Below are 19,477 nucleotides of genomic sequence, written 5' to 3'. Positions count from 1 at the left end.
ATTCCTCAAACTGTTTACATCATGGCTGAATTGAGACATCATACAATGCAAAAAATATCCTACAATGTCTAGTAGTGGAACCTTCTAAAATGGTACACCTTCAACTGAAGATATTGAAAATAGACATCAAGACATTCAGAGTCGTCGTCTCAAAAAAAAAAATTGGAACAGTACAACTTTATATAAATTTTAGCTTTTCTTTTTTTCTTAAAGTTCATCAACTTATTTTATTTTTTATAATTAAATATTTATACATCATTTTGATACCCACCCCCTACCCCTGCTTGTCCCCAAAATCTGCCTCCACTCATCCCCAAAACTTGAAGAAACACTACGAAGAAAGACAAACCAAAACATAACATAGTTTTGTATGCGCGCACATGAAAATGCATTTCAAAGGGCAGGTTTCACACATTTCAGTCATCAGACTAAAACATTAAACTCCGAATAGTTAAAATGTGAGATGAATTAACTTCTAGTTCACATAAAGCTTGGTCTGACTAATGGAAATAGTTAATGATCTTTGCATGATTGTAGTGAAGACCCACTTGAACTTTTATACCTATCAAATATCCAGCCAAAAGATTCAACACTTTACACTGCCTGTGATGGGGCAAACCAGCATCAATTAGTATTACCTAACAAAAATTAGTTTAAGTGTACAGCTGTAATCTCCGAGGGCAAATAATAAGCCTTTTGCCATGTCCAAGCAGTAGAATTCGATACAGAGCAAGGCATCAAGCCCAAATTTGGCAGGTATAACTGTTGAAGTTCTATGGCATCTGGTACTGTGATGCATTAAATGCTCTTCTAAGATACAATCGACAACTTAATCCATTGCCATTCCAAAAATCTGGAGATTAGCAAGCACCATTCCACATATTAGGCATCAAAACTTCTTGAAGCTGAAAATTATCCAACTCCTGAGGGAAGGCATTCCCGTCTTCAAAGATGAGGGAAAATGAAAATGAGCAAAACAAAATGTAGCCAGAAAATGTTGAGAGCGACCACACCACATCACCTATGATGATCCTACTGAGTTGACAAATCAAACCACAATTTAACCCAACAAATTTATAGACAAGCAAGCACTGCTTCATATGTTATCCACCAAAACTCCTTGAAGCTGATTGACACCCAGGGCATAAGCGCAGGCATTCCGATTTCCAGAGAGGATGGAATTCTGAAAAATTAACAATAGCACTCAAACTTTAGTATTTTCTGAAGTTCCTAGCATACTATCTATCCTACTTCACCATTCCTATAGCAATTCAAACAACCCACCTTCCCCCACTGAAGACTCTATAAACACATGAAGCTCCAGATGATAGTGAAAGCCCCTTGAATGTTTTATGGAGGTGTGGAGAAATGATTTCACCTGTAACAGACAGCCTATTTCTTAGTAAATGAATAGGCCTAGTGCCATAGCATTGAATGTCTGAACCAAAAATATAACTGGGTTTTTGTTTACTACAATACCTAATGTGGCTATATTCCAAATAATGCTGGGTTTTTGTTTACTACAATACCTAATGTGGCTATATTCCAAATAATGCAGGAAACTTCAAATTAAGGCGTTTCTTCTCAATGCAAAAGAAAACAGAAAGTACCTAAACTTGCAGAATTGATGCCTAAAGAAGAGACAACGATCTCTGAATCACCGGGGAGGAAACCAAAGGAAAACTGTCCATTTGGCATTTCTGCATTAGACAATTGAAAAGCTGATTTCTTAACAATTTCATCAGTATCCCTTAGTTTTCTTTCTTGACCAACTGCCTCTACTGCAGGGTATCTTGACATAGCATCTGATAATTGGCTGCTTCCTGTCCATATTTGTTTAAACCATACTCCAGATGGAAATCTCTTTGGATGCACCAGCCAGATGGCTATTTCAGCATAAGGAAAAGCATGGAGGCCTGATATCAAAAACTGGAGACCAATACATGCTAAACTGACCACTGTGTTGAGGATGGTGAAGAAAACATAGAATACTGAAGTTGTTGGAACCAAAAGCAGAAGAGGCGTAAAAACAAGGGATCCAACAACATGCTGCTCCACACTATAAACAAAACTGTCAATTCTAGCACGAAGAGGATTCCTTTTCCGACCCCTGTTTGATCAATATTGTCATCAGCCCAAAAGATTTCTAGTGGAATCAAATGTAAAAAACTACATAAGCAAATATTTTTCAGATAGTCTATAAATGTAAGGAACAAAGACGTCACCTGAAAAGTCGAGATAGAGCAGACAATGCTTGAATTTGATGCGAATATACAAGTGCCAATAACCAATGTAGCATGGATATGTGGAATGTTGCAAGCAAAATAACATCTATAAATAAAGCAGCTTGTATTGTGAAGCCAAGAAAGATTCCACAGACAGCAAACACTTTAATACAGGGCTTCAAAAGTGGCCTAACAAAGAACCACAATGCAGACCACACTTGAATAATATTCAGTGAAACCATACCCAGAGTTTGGGAGAGTTCAGTGTTTAGCTTAAACCCTGCTGGAACACCCATCAACCAAACACAACCAGAACGTAAAATGTTATCTGTAATGCCACAGGCAAAACATAGGACCCAATCAGCTATAGCTTCACAATGAACAAGCAATAACATCCCTGCAACGTTTCCTATGAAAATGTCAATGGCAATAGCTGACCAAAAAGAATGCTTCAACAATGCAGTTCTATGAGCAACAGCTACATTCGGTTGAAACCTGAACAACATTGCCTCAAACAGATCAGGCTAAAGACTCAATACACAAATTGCAAGCCAAAGTAAGAATTTCAAAAACCAGCAGATAAAGATCCAAATCTAGAAAACAAATAAGAAAACTTCATATTAGTTACGTCCTATAGAAAAACAAGGAGTATTACCTGCAACCACTTTCTAAGAGAAAGACAGGCCAATGCATCAACTGCCGGCTACGGATGTGTAAATTTTTTGATATATGTCTGAATAATTTAAGCAAGTTTGTATTCAGAATGGAGAATGCTCTTTTACTTAAAATCTTGGAAATCAGCTGCAAACTAGCATAGAAAAATACAGCAATTAATGCCATACTTGCAGCTGTCATTTTGCGCAGGATGACCATCATTCTGCCAGCCAAAAGTGTGTGTTAATAACAACATTACATAAAGCAACAAATCTTAGTATGATATCTGGAGATAAGACATTGTAAAAGTATCAAGAAAGCCCAAAGCATGGTGTTATCAAAGGTTTCTCCACAAATGCATTTACAGCAGAAGGTGCCTTACATGGAAATCAAATAAAGCTGCTTACAAGATGCACGTGGAGAATTTAACAACTCCTGCGCCATATTCTGCATGGCAGTAGCACTATTCATTGCCAGTACAACCACATCCTGAAAACATTCTTATTCACATCAGCAATTCTTAACCGTACATTAAGGATTTATCTCTTATGCCATAATCTTTCAATCATTATCACAGCACGTGCCTTACTAACTCAACCCATAAACAAAAAAAAACTCCTAAATGAGCAAGAATGGCTAAGGGCCCAAGAGTATGGAAACTTACAAGGTTAGAAGGCTCCAGCTGCTGTTCAAGCTCAACCATCCAATTAGGCCTCATGGAAGGTTTTGCACCATTACAATTGTTTGATGCTTCACACAAGGAACTCCAAGACATATAAGAAAAATGATGACTACCATATCTCGGTGGCTCATACATTACTGTCTGCCAAAAGAAAATTGAGTTAGCATTTGTGATGAAGTAAATATTTTTTCTTACAAATCTACAAATCCTAGTTTTAAAACTTGGACTCGAACTCAGAAAGTAAAAAAAATATATAAATTATATGCAAAATAATGTTAAAAAGCATAAGAAATAAATTTAGAGAATGAATAGCTAGGAAAATTGTTAAAAAAAAATTAAATAGATTTTCAAAAAAAATTAGTATCAGCAAACTGATTATTTCCTGGCGAGTACACAGAAAAAAGTCTGGCTATTATTTGCCAGAAACTTGTCCACCAAGTTTCTGGCAAGCAACTCACCAAGCCTATTTAGCTCACAAGTCATGCAACTACACCATATTACTATGATATAAAGAATGGTATATCAAAGTGCAAGAATCTGAACGCTGAAATGCAGAAAAGCACATGGCCAAAACTTACATACGTGTATATCAGAGGAACAAAGTGATCCCTCCCTGTGTAAGTTACACAATTCTGGAATCCATCTAAGTTCCTTAATTGGCAAGCTCACAGTCTGACAGAACAATTCAATCCATATGCTAGTTCGAATTCTGCACTGGTAATACTGCTTCAGCAACAGGTTTCCATTATTCCACAGACCATTCTGATCACATCCAATGTAAGTGATGGAGGAATTTGTGTTTGTCTTTAACCCCTCTTTACTCTTATTAGGTATTACTATTTTATTATCAGTTCTCTTTGAGTTGTTTTGTAAATTCTTGCAGACTGGATCAAAAATACAATGACCAACTATAGATACATTTGCACACTCCTGCAAGTTCATAGGCATTTGGGTTTGTGTGGAAGCAATGATGGCCTGCAATAAGAAAATGCATACTGAAATTAGTGATTCAAATTGCACTATCCACAAAAGTGAAAATGAATATATATATATATATATCATTGTTGCAAAAAATAACACAATATTATTCTGTTTGATATCGGAGTGACAATTCCAATGAGGTTCATCTCCTCATGCAGAGTTTGGGAGAGTCTAAATATTGAAATAGCAATAGTAAAAACCCACTTACGTCACTACAGTGACTTTATTACAAAGGTAGGCCTTGTATTCTAACACCCACTCCGAAGGCATTCTGTACTTTAAAAAAAACATGCTAACACAATGACTAAAAAGTTAAAAACTCTAAACTATGAATTGTTTTGAAGCTTTTCTTTGAAAATATTTCTTGGACCAAGTGTAACTATATCAAGTTGTCTCACTAACCTCATAAAGCTGTATCTCCTAAGCTGAATTCACAAATTACCACCTCCCCAAACTCTCAAATTATTGAACACTCCAAGCTTAGCCACATCCACACTGCTCCATCAAACTGTCTCATGAACCTCATAAGGGTATAATTCTCCAAATCCACAAAATCCCGAACTATCCGGGCAACCATCCATGCTGAGCTTTATCTACAGTAGATCCCTTCTTATCTTCAAAAATAAGTTTCTTAAATTAAGTATACTTCATAAGTGAATCTTCACCATTACCAATAACTAAAGCATCTTCAACAATCGCTACATTAGCTTTATTTGGTTTTTTCGCTTTTTCTTTAAGGCTCAAATTCTACAATTCTAGGTTGTGTGACCTACTTTTTGCAATAGTATCATTCAAATCCCCCTTTTATCTTTCATCTAATCTTCTACAATTATTTCTTGGACATAATGCTATATCTCAATTTGATGATCTTTTGTATCTCCTGCAATTGTTCTCTTTTCTTCAGCTAGGAGAGGTAAGACCAGAGTTTGAGAAGATAGTTGACCAAGAGTAAAGATGACATTGAATTTAGGAGGAAAACTATTTAACAAAATGGTTGTGGCTTTGGTAGTGACTCCAACCATCTTGAATCTAAAAAGTTGAAGCTTTAGAAAAAAAATTATATAACCACTATTGTTCCAAACAATGGATTCAGATTATCCAGGTGTGAAAATTGAGGCCAAAATATTTTTCTAATGGAATTTTGTAATTCCAGAAAAATAAAAGATACCCTAAAATTATACATACCCGAAATATGATCCTGAAAATTTTCAAACAATAGAACCCCTTCAATTTGACTTAGAGAACATTTTTTTCTTGGAACTTTAAAATATGGACCCATCAATTTTCCAACCTAAAAAATATTTGAAAATTTTCCAAAAAATAATTGGAAACACTATTTTAAATTTCTAAAAAACAAAAAATCTTGAATTCAGAGTAAAAATAAAAAATGATAAATTTTGTGATTGAAAATCTGATACAACTGTGCGCTAGTTGTTGTGATTTTTGAAAATGGTAATTTTCTAACTGCAACCTTCATAGAGCCATGCTCAAATTCCTCAATAACATATTGTTAACTCTCAGCAGACTGCACATAAGAAAAATCACAACTTAAGACTTATGATTTCCATGTCTGATATGCATCCAATTTTTGCATCCACCCATGCTCACGAGTTCCTCCTAAAACACTCCAATTTTTTTGTGGAAGAATTGTAGAATTTTTGCCCTTGGTGAAAACACAATCTTGCTGCTTTCCTTGTATGTGAACCCTGCGAAATTCAACACGCAAGAATGACCACAACATGGATTTCATCATGCAACACAATGAGGTTCATCTCCTTATATACAGTTCGGGGGTTGTAACCAACAAATATAAACATGACACTTGTCAAAGATTCTAAATGCTGAAAATAGCAATACTAACAAACCGCTTAAATGACTATGGTGACTTTATTACAAAGGTAAGCCTTATATTCTAACAACCATGTAGCTTTATCTGAAAAACAATACTAGGATAATTTATTAACCTGTTCAAAAATTAATTCATGTTCCACAAGGACATTTTCTGTACCCCTCAGTCCATTTACCCCTTCCACCTTTCCGTTCCCACAGTACACTCCTAGTCAAATACCATCCCAGGATTTTTGGATTACTTCTACACATCTTTGAGATTAGTTAGATGCAATGTAATGCATTATCAGCATTCAGAACAATAAGACAATCATATATGAGACAGTATTTCTGGCAATGAAAATCTTTACCATGAACATTACTAATCACAATATCTCCAAAAAACATAGGCAAAGACACTTAACGATAAGGTCAGAAAGAGATTCCTTAATTATCTGCACAAGATGTTAGGTTAGGTAACAACAGATCTGCTGATTGAAAGCAAAAGCTTGTATACAACCACCAATAGCAACTCAATCATTAAACTTACCTGTGTACATTAATTTGCACTTAAACATTTCTACAAAGCATACCGTTGCAATGTCCTATTTATTTATTCACAGAATCTAAAACAAATTTGGTCAACTGCCTAGATCAGGCATATTGATAGGCTGCTGGCAAAGACTACAGTACAAAGAGAACCCATTAACTGTACGACCTGATGTTACCCAATCACACATCACCCCATTCCAAATGGGGACTCCCTACATTTTTGTCCGCTTGGTCTTTTGATTGTGGTCTTTTGGGTGGTCTGGCAGCAGTTTCTTTGATCTCCTCAAGTCCCCAAGTGTTTTGGTGAATTTTGGCTAAGCCTGCAAGTGTTTTGGAGAAATTTGGCTAAGTTTGGAAGCTTCTATTGTCTATTTTAGGGTTTTTATCCTTCAGACTTAGAAATGGAGTCAGTAGCCTAGGGTTTTATCAAATCTAAGCAAAGCATTGAAATGAAAACCCTTCAAGAAAGCTAGCAATGAAATTTGAGCGAATTCTGAGGACTTGCTATTTTTAGTAAGCCTATTTTTAGTAAGTTTCACCACAGCCTGGATTGGCCCAATTTTGCGTTTAAACAAACTTAGTATTTTTAGCAATGTATATATTTAGTAAGTCTATTTTTAGTGTCATTGTGTCCCGGTTTACCCTAATTTGGTGTTTGGACGAACTTACTATTTTTAGTAAGTCTATTTTTGGAAAGTCTATCTCTAGCAACTGGCAAAAGCATTGACAGCAGCATGTTCCTGAAGATCCAATTCTAAATCCAAAAAAGTTGAAGAGCAGGCAAGTGATCGAAATTTTGTTTCTATCTGGAAATCCTCCCCAAAAGGACAAGGCATGGAAAAGTCTATTCTTGGGTGCAATTCTCAAGAATAGGAGGAATCTTCCAAATCTTAAAAAATCCTCCTTTGCGAATCAAAAGCACTTAAGAAAGGATGAAGAGGGCAATTCCCTAGGCAAGGAGGAATTCATCCTCCACTCCAAATTCCCCCTCTGCCAGCCAAATGCACCCAAGACAAGGAGGAGGGCGCAAATCCCACGGATGGAAGGATTTTTCCATTTTTTTTTTAAATCCTTCACCTCACCTCAAATGCGCCCAAGACAGGAAGGAGGGCGCAAAATTCAAGTGGAGGAGGATTTTTCCTCTCAAACAAAATTCCTCCCTAACCCCCAAAATGCGCCCAAGCAGGTTCCTGGGGCGCAAATTTCCAGCTAAGGAGGATTATTCTTCATGTGCAAAATTCCTCCTCCAAGGTCTAAATGAAAACTCCTCCCAAGCATGAAGTTGAAGTCTTAAAACTCCACCCTACTCTTGGAAGTCAACAGCAAGTCCAAAATTGAATTCAAATGCTAAGTGATGTCATCAAATCTTCCTAAAATTCGAATTTCTAATTACTTTAGAAAGTTGAAAAAAGAGATTTTCGAAGATCAATGAGTTGGGAAATCAAAATGGAAACTCGAGATTAAAATTAGGAGGAAGATATTTGCAAATTGAGATGATCTTCAGACTGAGTTCCAAATTAGAAACCTTTTGGAAGATGCTAATCTATAAGCCTAGTTCGAATTTATGGACTAAATTCAATTTAGAAATTTGCACAAGTAGAAGATTTTCGAACTCAAAGAGATGACAACACAACTCGAAATTGGATGAGAAACTTTCCCAAGATTTAAGTTGAATTTAGAAACATGAGTTGGATAGCATTTACGTGTTTCTAATTATGAAATCAACTTCATTAAAAATGCATCCCTTGTTTCTTCATTCTTACACCAAGAAGTTCGAATTTTCTTAGCAAGCTGAGGAAAACGTTGAGAAGTATTTTTGCAGATTGAAGAAAAATCTTGATATTGCTTGCAGTTGGGTGAGCTTCTTGTCAAAGAATCCGCAGATTTTGGAGTGGAATCTGCTGGTAGAAGGCAGAGTTGTTATTTTTTCTGAGTTTTCTTAAAAACTTCTAGGCTTATTCTTGTTCATTCGAAGGTGAAGTTGAATTTAAAATGCAGATTTATTGCATTTTCTGAGTTTTCCAGAGTCATTGAAAGTGATTTTTGGTGGATCTATTCAAATTTTTAGCGAAGAAAAATCATTTTATTTACTATGTAGAAGGAGAGTTTTGTAGTTATAACACTTGGTGTTGGATTGCAATCATAATTGTCCTTAGGATTGAAGTGTTTACATGTGAAAATCCATTTTTATGGCTAAGTATGAAAATGAAATAAAGTCTCCAAACACTTAGCCATTCACAGCCTCGATTTTCTTCAATCCGCGAACCAATTTATAACTTAAGCCTCATGTTTACTTGCAGATTTTAAGCACAATGAAATTCCAAATGGACAAGGACACCCCTCCCGAGTCAAGGATGACTTCAAAATGGAAGAATGTTAGCGACACTAACCTCGGGCATATCAATCTGAGGGAGTTCAAGAAGCGGATGTTTGGTTTGGACAACCTCGTGCCTACCATGACCGCGTGAAAGATGATGAAGAGTGGCATCGTGCATGCTGCTGGTTTTCTCCCTACCATGCAATGCACCGAGTTGGTAGCTGAGTGTGCTAGGCATTACAACCCTGCCAGTAGGGATATTGTCGCACCAGATGGGAGAATATTGGCAAACATCAGCGATTAGGCCATCAGGGAAGCCTTTAGAATTCCAGAGTATCATAATGTTGTGTATGTAACCAAAGATGAAGCTGATCGCTTGTATCAGGATCATTTGGAGGAGTATGACGCCATCGTCAATCATTCCTAGTTGGACAAGCCAAGGAAAGGTGCCTCCAAACTACAAAGGAAGAGCTTGGTGAGAGCACACTTCAAGGAAGATATTGGAGATATGATTGTCCTGCTGAATAGGATAATGGGGAATCCTCAAGGTGCTCCATTTGAGCCCTGGATGTATTATTTTATAAATGAAATAATGAACGGAGTTAAGATGATAGAATGGGCTCGAATGATAAGTGATAACTTGGACAACCAACTGAAGAATCTGGAAGCAAATAGAAACTTCTTCATGAGCTCGTACTTGTTCTATTCTTTGGCTGTAACCTACAGGTACAGAGGCCTCACCTGCAGAGGGGAAGTGGGAAACAAAGAAAATCAGTTTCTCGACTATGATTGTTATCCCCAGCTTCATATGGAAGTAAAGTTCCATTTTAAGAGGGTGAATGACACATTTCTCATGCACATCACACGGGCGTTGCAAGGTGGACTACATCAGAGACTCTCTCAAGAGTCTATGGATTTTATCAGTAGATTCGGATATTGGTATATCCAATACCCGAAGTTCACTTACATTAGAATTCAAGGGTTTACCGAATCTCCCTATAAGCTCCCAGCTTACCCTACCAACCAAGTTGTGCTACTCGAGGTTGTGAGGCAATTGGAGGGATATATGGCAATTCAAAGAGATAAGCAGAAGAAGGCAGGAACCTCCTCTCTCACGATTGTGAATGGACTGGAGACGTGTTTGTCATCACATTTGAGCACAGAGCTGATTTAGAAGATTATTGGGCTAACGCAACCGATAGTTTCGAGATCAGGAAGAGATTTTGGTCGAAGATTGCCTTGAGCATGGTAAGGGCAACGGAGGTATTTAGAGTTGTTGATCAAGTAGAAGACAGCCTTGAGCTTCAGCAGCTCGGCTTTGAAAAGATGAGGAATGAGCCACTAGCCTTGATCGACTGGTCAGAGGGAGAGAAATCAGATCTGGCAGACCTTATGAGGTCGGTGGTCAATTACTCTAAAGTGGTGGACATCTAAGAGGACGAAACAATTGAAGTCCAAAGGTGTGGCCTTGACCTATGATTTAATGGGAGTAGATGACTCTCTGTCCTCCAACCCTTGTATCTCTGCAGGCAATACTCAAAATCCAGAGAGTGTTGGGTCCCAGAAGAGGAAGGAATTAGTGGGAAGCTTTGGAAAGGCCAGAGGAAAGAAGATTGTAGGGGAGAGGTGGGAATCCAACGAAGGTCATTCCATCCTAAGTGTTGCATCTGTCGTGCCTGATCAACATGCAGTTGAAGAGCAGGAGATGGACATATATATGGTAAATAATGAAGTGAGTGCCTTCTCCTTCAATTGGAGAAATAATGAATGAAGCTGTCCAAAGTCCGGACAGGGAACAGCTTTCAAATGCAGCCACAGAAGTTGAAGAGCCTGAGCCCCCAGTCGTTTTCCTTGATGGTATAGTTACTAAACTAGGAAGGGCAAATGATGGGTTTGATCAAAACACTGTGGAGCAGTCAACCATTTCTGATTGGCTGAGGGAAAGGATAATGGCTAAGGTCCCTAAGGAAGCTCATTCTGAAGAGAACACAGCAGCATTTCTGGAAAAGGTGAATGAACCAGTTATAGTCAAGCCACCTAAGTCAGCCAGAAAATTCTCTTTGATTCAAAGGGATAGTGCAGGATTCAGGACAATTCAGATAGTTGTGCCAAAGGAATGGAAAACTCGGGACAATGATGCCCCAGAGGATTATAAGATCACCACTATAGAGTTGGGTAAGCCTACCCAAGACCAAGAAGTCTAGTACTTTGACGACTCCTGCAACGCCCTCAAGGCAAGTCTAGCCCAGGAGAGGGAGAAAAGAAAGAAGGTAGAAGAAGAGAATCAGCAATGGAGGAAATATGTTCTCCATCTCACTCGACCACTCAACCATGAGATATCGGTCACTCCTCCGCAACCTCTTCAACAAGAGTCAATGAAGGATTACGAAGACATGAAAGGCACATTCACACAGGCCAAGGAATGGATTTCAAATGCTTCGGCATGTGCTGATATACTTGTAGAAAATTTAGTATCAACACATGAGTCGACCTCTTCATTGGTCAGCCCAATTCAGGACCTAGCTACAAATTGGGAAGATGTTGAAGAAATTCAAAATGAAATACTTCCACAATTGAAGGTTATTCGAGCCCTGTTGAAACGAAGCTTGGTAGATGCAAGGGTCATACAGGATGGGGATAGATATGACTTTAACACCTGGTATTATGCTCTGGTCACTAGGATTGAAGTTCTGAAGAAATCCGAGACTAAGTGCTTTGAGACAAAGGAGAGTGTCAAGGAAATTTTGAGTAAGGTGTTTCAGGTAGCATCAGAGATTTGGAAGAAAGAGAGTATAAGAGAGAAACACTTGCAGGAAGAGAACCTGAGAGCCAAGATTCAGTCGAGCTTCTTCAAGGACTCGGGGATGATTGACAAGGGCGATCTTACAAGGATCACAAATTTTCTCTTCATTGATGAGAAATTTCTTGCCCAAGCAGTTGAGTGGGAAGGCATCCTCGCCACATGTACTGATGATGTGGACATCATCGACTTCCAGATTGGCAACTTGCCAAGTGTCACTATGGAGGAGGTTAGGCTCATCGTGTCTAGATACATCGAATCTGCAAAAGGGGAAACTGGACACTCACCTCAGTGACAATAGCAGTTGTGCCACATGTCACTTTCTCATTCTTTCAAACTAATAGAGTTTTGGGAAACCCTAATTAGGGTTTGTAGCTTTCAATTTGGGCCCTTGATCACTGTTTGATCTCGGTCATTCATTTATTCTTGAAAAACTATATAAGGTTACCTCCTCTCATTTGGAGAGTGTGAGGTTTTTGACATATTGTTGCGTGAAGGTCATTTTCGAATCATATATTGCATGTGCGCTTTCTCTTAAGGCCTTGTAATCTCTATTGTTTGAATGATTAGCATGGTTTCAATTTCCTCAACGCATTAGTTAAAGTTAATTTAGATTTGCTTTCATGTTATTAGAATTGAATGAAGGATTTGATAAGTGTTAATTGACGGTGTATCTCCGCTCATACTTTTGGTGAATGGATGATTTCCATCTCACTGTGCAAAGTTAGTCTGAGCCTATCCTCTGTGCATGCCAATATTTCAATCATAAGCACAACCCATTGAAGATTGCACCCACTTTGTGTAGTTTTCCTCAGTGTGGCAAAGCAAAGTGTGGTTTCCCAAGAGAACCCAATTGATTTCGTCTCTAGAGTTCGTAGGATTAGATCAGCCTTCTCAAACCCTATCTCTTTTCTCCTTTTTGAAAGTCTAAATCTCGGAAAATCAAAAGAAAAAAGAGCCTAAAATTGCTAAATCCGTCTAAGTCCAACAGTTCAAAGACAATTGTTAACGTAAGTCCCCCTTGAGATTTTCAGCATACACTACCCAAGAAGAGATTTCACTAAAGTCGCTTGTTCGCACACATAGACCTTGGAATCAGCAGTGATTTTTCAAGAGAGGATAGAATACGTTTGGGTATCTTATTCTAATGTTTGGTAGATGATAAAAAAAACACCAACACAACCGCTTCTTTATGCACTACCAGGTTCTAGGTGTTTGTGAAATTGACTACCAAGTTGTTGTTCATATTTCTAAGTGCTTTTGGCTATGATTCAGACCTGTTTACCCTTCATATCAGTGAAAAGTCCAATGTTGCTTTCAACTAAGACAATATGGTCAAGGCATTCCACCTTCATTGTAACAAAAAAAGATGTTCTTCTCATGTCTTGTTGTAAACAAGAATGTCATGGAAAAAGACCAATATAAAATTTTGAAGAATTTTTGGTTCATCATAACTCTAAAAGTGGATGATACATTTTGAGATCAAATTGCAACACCAAAAAGTCATAATGGCCCTCATGAGTTTGGAAGGTTGTCTTAGGGATATCTTCATCCTATAAGCCAATTCGATAGTAACCAAATTGCAAATCAAGATTGGAGAAAAAACTAGCCCCATGCAACTAACTTATCTAACAGTGCATGAGTGACAAGAATAGAGAACTATCCTCAATAGAAATTCTATTGAAAGCATAAAAGTCCACACACAATCTCCATGAGCCATCTTTCTTATGAACCAAGCCCAACAAGCAAAAATAAAAGCTACATACAGGACCAAATGACCCTGACATCAAGCGATTCTTGGAATTATTGGATCATCTTCTCAATTTCAATTTTCTACTTGAAGGGGTAGCAATATGGGTAAATGTTTGGTGGTCAACTTCTAAAAAGTAATTGGATTGCATGATCTCATGAGCTGTAAGTCAGTAATCCTTGAAGTGCTATAAATGAATACTTGTTAAGGAGTAATTGAAAGTCCAAAGGTTCAACCAAGTTGGCTATTGCCATTTGAACAAAACACAAAGCTAAGCCATGACACATTTCAAGAGAAACACAAGCAATAAGCTCAATTGACAATTGATTGCCTCTCTTATGTATATTATCTCTACAAAGAATGGTAGTATAAAGTATCATACATGTGGAGGGTAAAGGAACAATTGAACACTTAAGGGATACTCACAAGACTTCTTATAGCTCTAATGAATGTTGGCTTTGTTTATGAGATTGCTCTATGCTATCCTTATTTGGTAATGGTACTGCAACTGTATCTGTATAAAAATAACTTAAAGAGGTTGTTTATTGATGATAATAAAAGTCTGAGCCCAAAATCAATTTGCAATAAGGCGACCATAATTCAAATAGACAAGGTTGTCGTCTAAAAATTATGGGTAAATATTAGTGTCACCTATGTTCACAAATCTTCATAATGTAGTCCAAGCTTTTCCCACACCATATTAAAGGCAACCCATAACCTCGCCCAACAATTACCCACAACAGACAAACAAAATGTGTAACTCCTTCAAATATTAAAGAAGATTGGCATTCCATTCTTCATCATTATGGTCTGAGTGGCTTGAACCCAGGACAGCTTGTTTTAAATGGTTACTGATTTTTAAAAAGGTGGTTGTTGTCTCTATTCTCAAGGATGCAGACAAAAATCCTTATAACTGACATGTCTATAATGTTGTTGGAACTATCAAGCATTTGTTTTTTGATTGCCAATTTGCCATAAAGTGTTGATCAGTGTTTTTAACTTTTTGGGGATAAAAAAAGGATGGGATGGTAGTTATAATATCTCATGGTGTGAAAATATTTTTTGGGTTTATGAAATGCTTTGAGAAAGATCTAAACTATTTGTTGCTTACTTTGACTACTTAAGTCTTAAAGCAATTATGTAAGGCTAAGGATGAAGAGGTGTTCCATGACAAAAGAAAGATCCTTTCTGACTCTTGATGTGAGTTCATCTTCTCTTCTGTTGTTTTACAGGTTACTATGACATTGAAGACTTCAAAGAGTAAGCTCCATAAACTATTGGACACTGGTAATGTTATGTAGCATAAGACCTAAGTTACCGATTCGGGTACGGATACAGATACAGATACAGAATCGGGAAGGATTCGCAGAATCGACAAAATTTCCTTGGGTACGGGTACGGGTACGTCCGTATATATATATATAGGATTCGCAGAATCAGCAAAAATTTCCTTGGGTACGGGTACGGGTATGTCCGTATATATATATATGTTCAAACATCAAAATTATAAAATATAATTATATAATTTATAAACTATCACTACCATTATTGATTATTACAATGATACAATCCATAAAAATATGAAATATACAATGTGACTTTCCATACATAAATGATAAGTGATAAATCATAAATCCATAATTACCAATGCCAATAAATATTCATGTATCGTAAATGTGACATGTTTTTGGTAACCCATGCCTTGGTTCTCCTGGGTCCGCCTGGGTTCCCCGTGGATTCCTCCTGGGTCCTTCCCAGATGGCTGGGTCCTCTGTGGGTTCCATTGGATCATTTTCTTTGTCACTTTCTTCCAGCCAACTCCCATTTCTGTCAATATGTGGCCACCACACTGCCTGAATTATATCAGTCTTATGCTAAGATACCGATTCTTTGCCAAAATGTCTGGGTCCGGGTTCTGATTCTTGCCCAGCCCTGGTCCAAGCCTGATTCCGCTTGGGTTCCTTCTAGGTCCTTCCCAGGTGGCTGGGTCCTCTGTGGGTCCTAGAAGGACCTAGAAGGAACCCAAGCGGAATCAGGCTTGGACCAGGGCTGGGCAAGAATCAGAACCCGGACCCAGACATTTTGGCAAAGAATCGGTATCTTAGCATAAGACTGATATAATTCAGGCAGTGTGGTGGCCACATATTGACAGAAATGGGAGTTGGCTGGAAGAAAGTGACAAAGAAAATGATCCAATGGAATGTGATCTTGATCCTGCTCCAGGTTTAGACAACACTATACTCATTGCTGATATGACTGGAAACATCTATGTTATATCTCAGTCTCCTTCTCAGACAATTGGTTTATTTAATCCTATGGATGATATTGTTCAAAATTCCAATGTTCAAGATGCTAATGACATTTTTTTTATGGTTTTACTTTAGCTGACCAGTACTCATAAATCTGTTTAGGAAAGCTCTTTGGTGACTGTTTTTTATCATGTTATGACATATGTAATTTACTCTGTATCTGTAACTGATACTGCTACTCTTAGCTAGAGCTTTTGATAATGTTCTAGGTGCTCTTCATGTAGAAGCCCTGGCTAGAGTATCTTTGGTCCTAGTTCTCTATTGCTGCACCCAGCAGAACGTGTTTTTTGGCTGCTTTGACTTATATTGTGTAACGTGGTTTCTTTGTTGACTATTATATAAATAATAATGTTAAAAAAAAAATTCCAAAAAATAATTCAAAAGATCTATCAAGCGGAAATGATCTAAAAATGAAAAGAAAAGATGTGATGACTAAATAAAATTATTATTAGAGAATATAAAAGAGATAATATGCATATCCTCCATTTTAGGGATTGCTATATGGATATGCTTTGAAATGCAGGAACTTCGGCAGATAGTGAAAATTTTGATTTAAAATGCCAGATAAACACACAATAACTGTGTATAGTCCTCTGCCATTCAGGAGATAGTGCAATCGTTAAGTGTTGATGTTTTAACAGCCAACCAGATTCAAATCTCCACTAAGTCATTGAGCTTGCGGGCTCTGTGCCCTTACTGAACAACTAGATTGCAGGTTTGGATCCCGTCTCTGCCAAGGATAGAGACCCCCTCTTGTGGTCCCACAATACTGGGCTCAGTTAATGCCTAGACCTAGGCCGAGAGTCCAATTAATAAAAAAAACTGTGTATAATCTCCACTAGACCAATGAGTTCACAGCCTTTGTACCCTAACGAGCAACTGGATTGCAGGTTTGGATTCCATCTCCATCAGGGATGGGATCCCCCCTCTTGTGGTCCCACCATTACTAGGTGCAATTAATGCCTAGACATAAGCCGAGAGATCAATAACACCCTCTGCAAATTATCAAAAAAAAAAACCGTGTTTAATCCTCCACCCTGTCACCCCCACCTTACTTTCTACAGGATATAGAATAAGGATAAACATAAAACACTGAAGAAAATGATCGGCACGCAAGGCTGGAAATTCTGCTCCTTGAGGGAAAAAAATAATAGCTTGATCAAATTGGCGTGCGATCAAATGTGCCAAATACACGTATGAAAATTGTGTGTATGCCCCCCAACTTTAAGGGACATACACAATGCATATACTTTACAAAGTGACCTGCACAAATAGCTTAAATTACAGCTCCGTTGGAAAAAAAATCTGACGTTCCAGTGAATAGGTGTGATCAAAAACATCAAATAAACATAGAAAAACAACGCATAATTTTCCTCATCCTCCCATCCTCTTGTACATATGTACCATACAAAATGAGCTACCAATATAGCTTTAAATGCAGCTCCTTCAGAGAAATTCACAGGTTTAAGAAAAATGGGAGAGATCTAAAAAATCAACTAATCACATAAAAACTATCTTTTACTCTCCCCCGTGTTTACCGTATAGAACATGTGTATACTGCAGAAAGAGACCCACAAAAATTGCTCAAGTACAGTATTTTAAAGTAATTTTTGAGTCTGATAAACTCCACTTGATCTAAAACCTCGAGTGAGCATATCCTTCAGGAATACACACAATGTATATACTGCACAGACATGTCCCAAAACAGTAAATTAGGGAAAATTTGAGTCTGCGAAAAACTGCGAGATATAAAATCAGGGTAAGCATGGGAGACCTGTGGGCATGCCCTTGTGGAAAATATGTAGTGCACGAATATGACTCGACAAAGAGTAAATTAGAGACGATTCGAGTCTGAGAGAATCTGCATGACAAAACCTGAAATAAACATAGAATAACTGTGGGCATGCCCCTCTACATCATACACAATGTATATACTGCACAGAATTACCGGCTTGAAATGCAGCCTATTCAAGAAGAAGGGTATAAGCTGAAGCCTCAAATAAACATATGAAAGTGTAAATTTGCCCCTTTCGAAATATACACATTTCATATACTGCAGAAAGTAACGGGCATTCCATACAGCACATTTAAGAAAAACTAGAGTCTGATAAAATGGACATGACCTAAAATCAAAATACGAATGAAAACTGCACATACAACCCTTTGAGTATATATACGATGTATATAGTTCACATAGTTGATTTACGGCAAGAATAACATACCTGCAGATGGTTATTGGTGAGATGTGAATCGGCTTCTTCCAATGACACGGATGTTGCCACCACAATATCAATGGAGTTGCGGAATCCAGGGATTGCCCACCCCAACAAGAGCATGACCTGGGCGGGACCATCTGCCACCAATATATGTTTTGGCCACCATAGCCTGCACTGCGTTCTGCTAGCTCCTCCCCCTTTCTCCTCTTCCATTAGCCCAATCGTTTATTGGGATTTCTCATATGTTTCTGGGTTATATTTCATCATATCTAAGGGCTTCCTAAAGGATCGATCGTTCAACAGAATTCGATATAGGGTAGACGAATCTTGTACTGTAATATTACAGCAGACTTTTTAGAGGTGTTCAATTGAATGGAAATTTTCCAGATGAGGTATATCATTTACTAGGCATCGAACAGATCTTTAATATTTAAAAACTACCGATAACACCCAAATTGCAACGGCCACGGAATAGGTTGAATTGAAGGATCTATACATTTGAAATGGCGAAAGGTGCATTCTCCGAATATGCGACAGACCAGTGAGGTCCCTTTGGTTTCGCTAGGCATCCCTCCTAGAGATGTGGAAGGTGGCCCTACCCACTGCGAGGTAGCCAACATGTTTGGCTTTTCTCTACTTTTACCAGACTTCTTTGTTATCCACTCAACAATGTAGGGGAGAGGAGCCAGAACGTGTGCGCGATCTGTGTGATAGGTCTTAGGCGGTTAGGGGTTCATAGGTGTCCGCCTAATTACTTAATATCAGTGGACGTGTGTCCAATCACATGTTCAACATTAAACCAATAAATAATACCATTCAATAATCACACGAATTAACCATAAAGTGTATCTTTGCATTCAAAATATAAATCTTTATGTTCACACGTAAACATTTAAACCATTCATATTGATTTGAATAAAAGTTTGAGAGTTCGGTCAATTAAGATTACATGCCCAATAAAGAGACCATAATAAAAACATTAAAGTTTGTACTAAACATTAAAACGATAACATATGAAGCCTAAATAAGTCGACTTAGAGGCAATACAAAATGACATGACGGCAACCCCATGCCATGTGAGCACCCATGGACACTGACGTGATCAATCAAATGTCACGTAATGGTCAAAATTTGTCCACGTCCGCGTAAGACCATGGGACCCTT

The 19,477-nt window shown here is 37.9% G+C and overlaps 1 protein-coding gene across 5 annotated transcripts; it reads right to left on the bottom strand.

The window, feature by feature from the left end:
- Positions 1 to 446: 446 nt before the first annotated feature.
- On the bottom strand, positions 447 to 19,013 carry LOC131053087 (uncharacterized). 5 transcript variants are annotated; one of them, XR_009107616.2, is made up of 10 exons: positions 18,320 to 19,010; positions 4,140 to 4,536; positions 3,544 to 3,698; positions 3,262 to 3,368; positions 2,881 to 3,102; positions 2,226 to 2,720; positions 1,611 to 2,110; positions 1,285 to 1,378; positions 1,022 to 1,183; positions 447 to 853 (listed from the first exon to the last, which is right to left on the bottom strand). XR_009107616.2 is itself a non-coding variant. In XM_057987693.2 (9 exons), exons 1-9 carry the CDS (start codon positions 18,524 to 18,526, stop codon positions 1,075 to 1,077), a joined length of 2,286 nt encoding a protein of 761 aa, XP_057843676.2. In that variant the 5' UTR covers positions 18,527 to 19,009; the 3' UTR covers positions 447 to 1,074. The 5 variants fall into 5 exon arrangements, 3 of the variants coding, with proteins under 3 accessions (XP_057843676.2, XP_057843677.2, XP_057843679.2); XM_057987693.2 differs by having other exon boundaries at positions 447 to 1,183; positions 18,320 to 19,009; XM_057987694.2 differs by having other exon boundaries at positions 447 to 1,183; positions 3,544 to 3,702; positions 4,144 to 4,536; positions 18,320 to 19,009.
- Between the last annotated feature and the right edge of the window lie 464 nt (positions 19,014 to 19,477).

Source organism: Cryptomeria japonica, chromosome 5 (genome assembly GCF_030272615.1).
Source record: "Cryptomeria japonica chromosome 5, Sugi_1.0, whole genome shotgun sequence".
NCBI classification, from domain to species: domain Eukaryota; kingdom Viridiplantae; phylum Streptophyta; class Pinopsida; order Cupressales; family Cupressaceae; genus Cryptomeria; species Cryptomeria japonica.
Note: the sequence above shows the minus strand (reverse complement) of the source record. Positions and strands in the feature narration are given on the sequence as shown.

Coding starts and splice junctions, on each gene's coding strand:
- LOC131053087 (XM_057987693.2), bottom strand. CDS start 18,526: ATGGAAGAGGAGAAAGGGGGAGGAGCTAGCAGAACGCAGTGCAGGCTA. Junction 3,699..4,139: donor TTCCTCTGATATACACGTAT/GTAAGTTTTGGC, acceptor TTTGGCAGACAG/TAATGTATGAGCCACCGAGA. Junction 1,184..1,284: donor AGAGTCTTCAGTGGGGGAAG/GTGGGTTGTTTG, acceptor TTAATTTTTCAG/AATTCCATCCTCTCTGGAAA.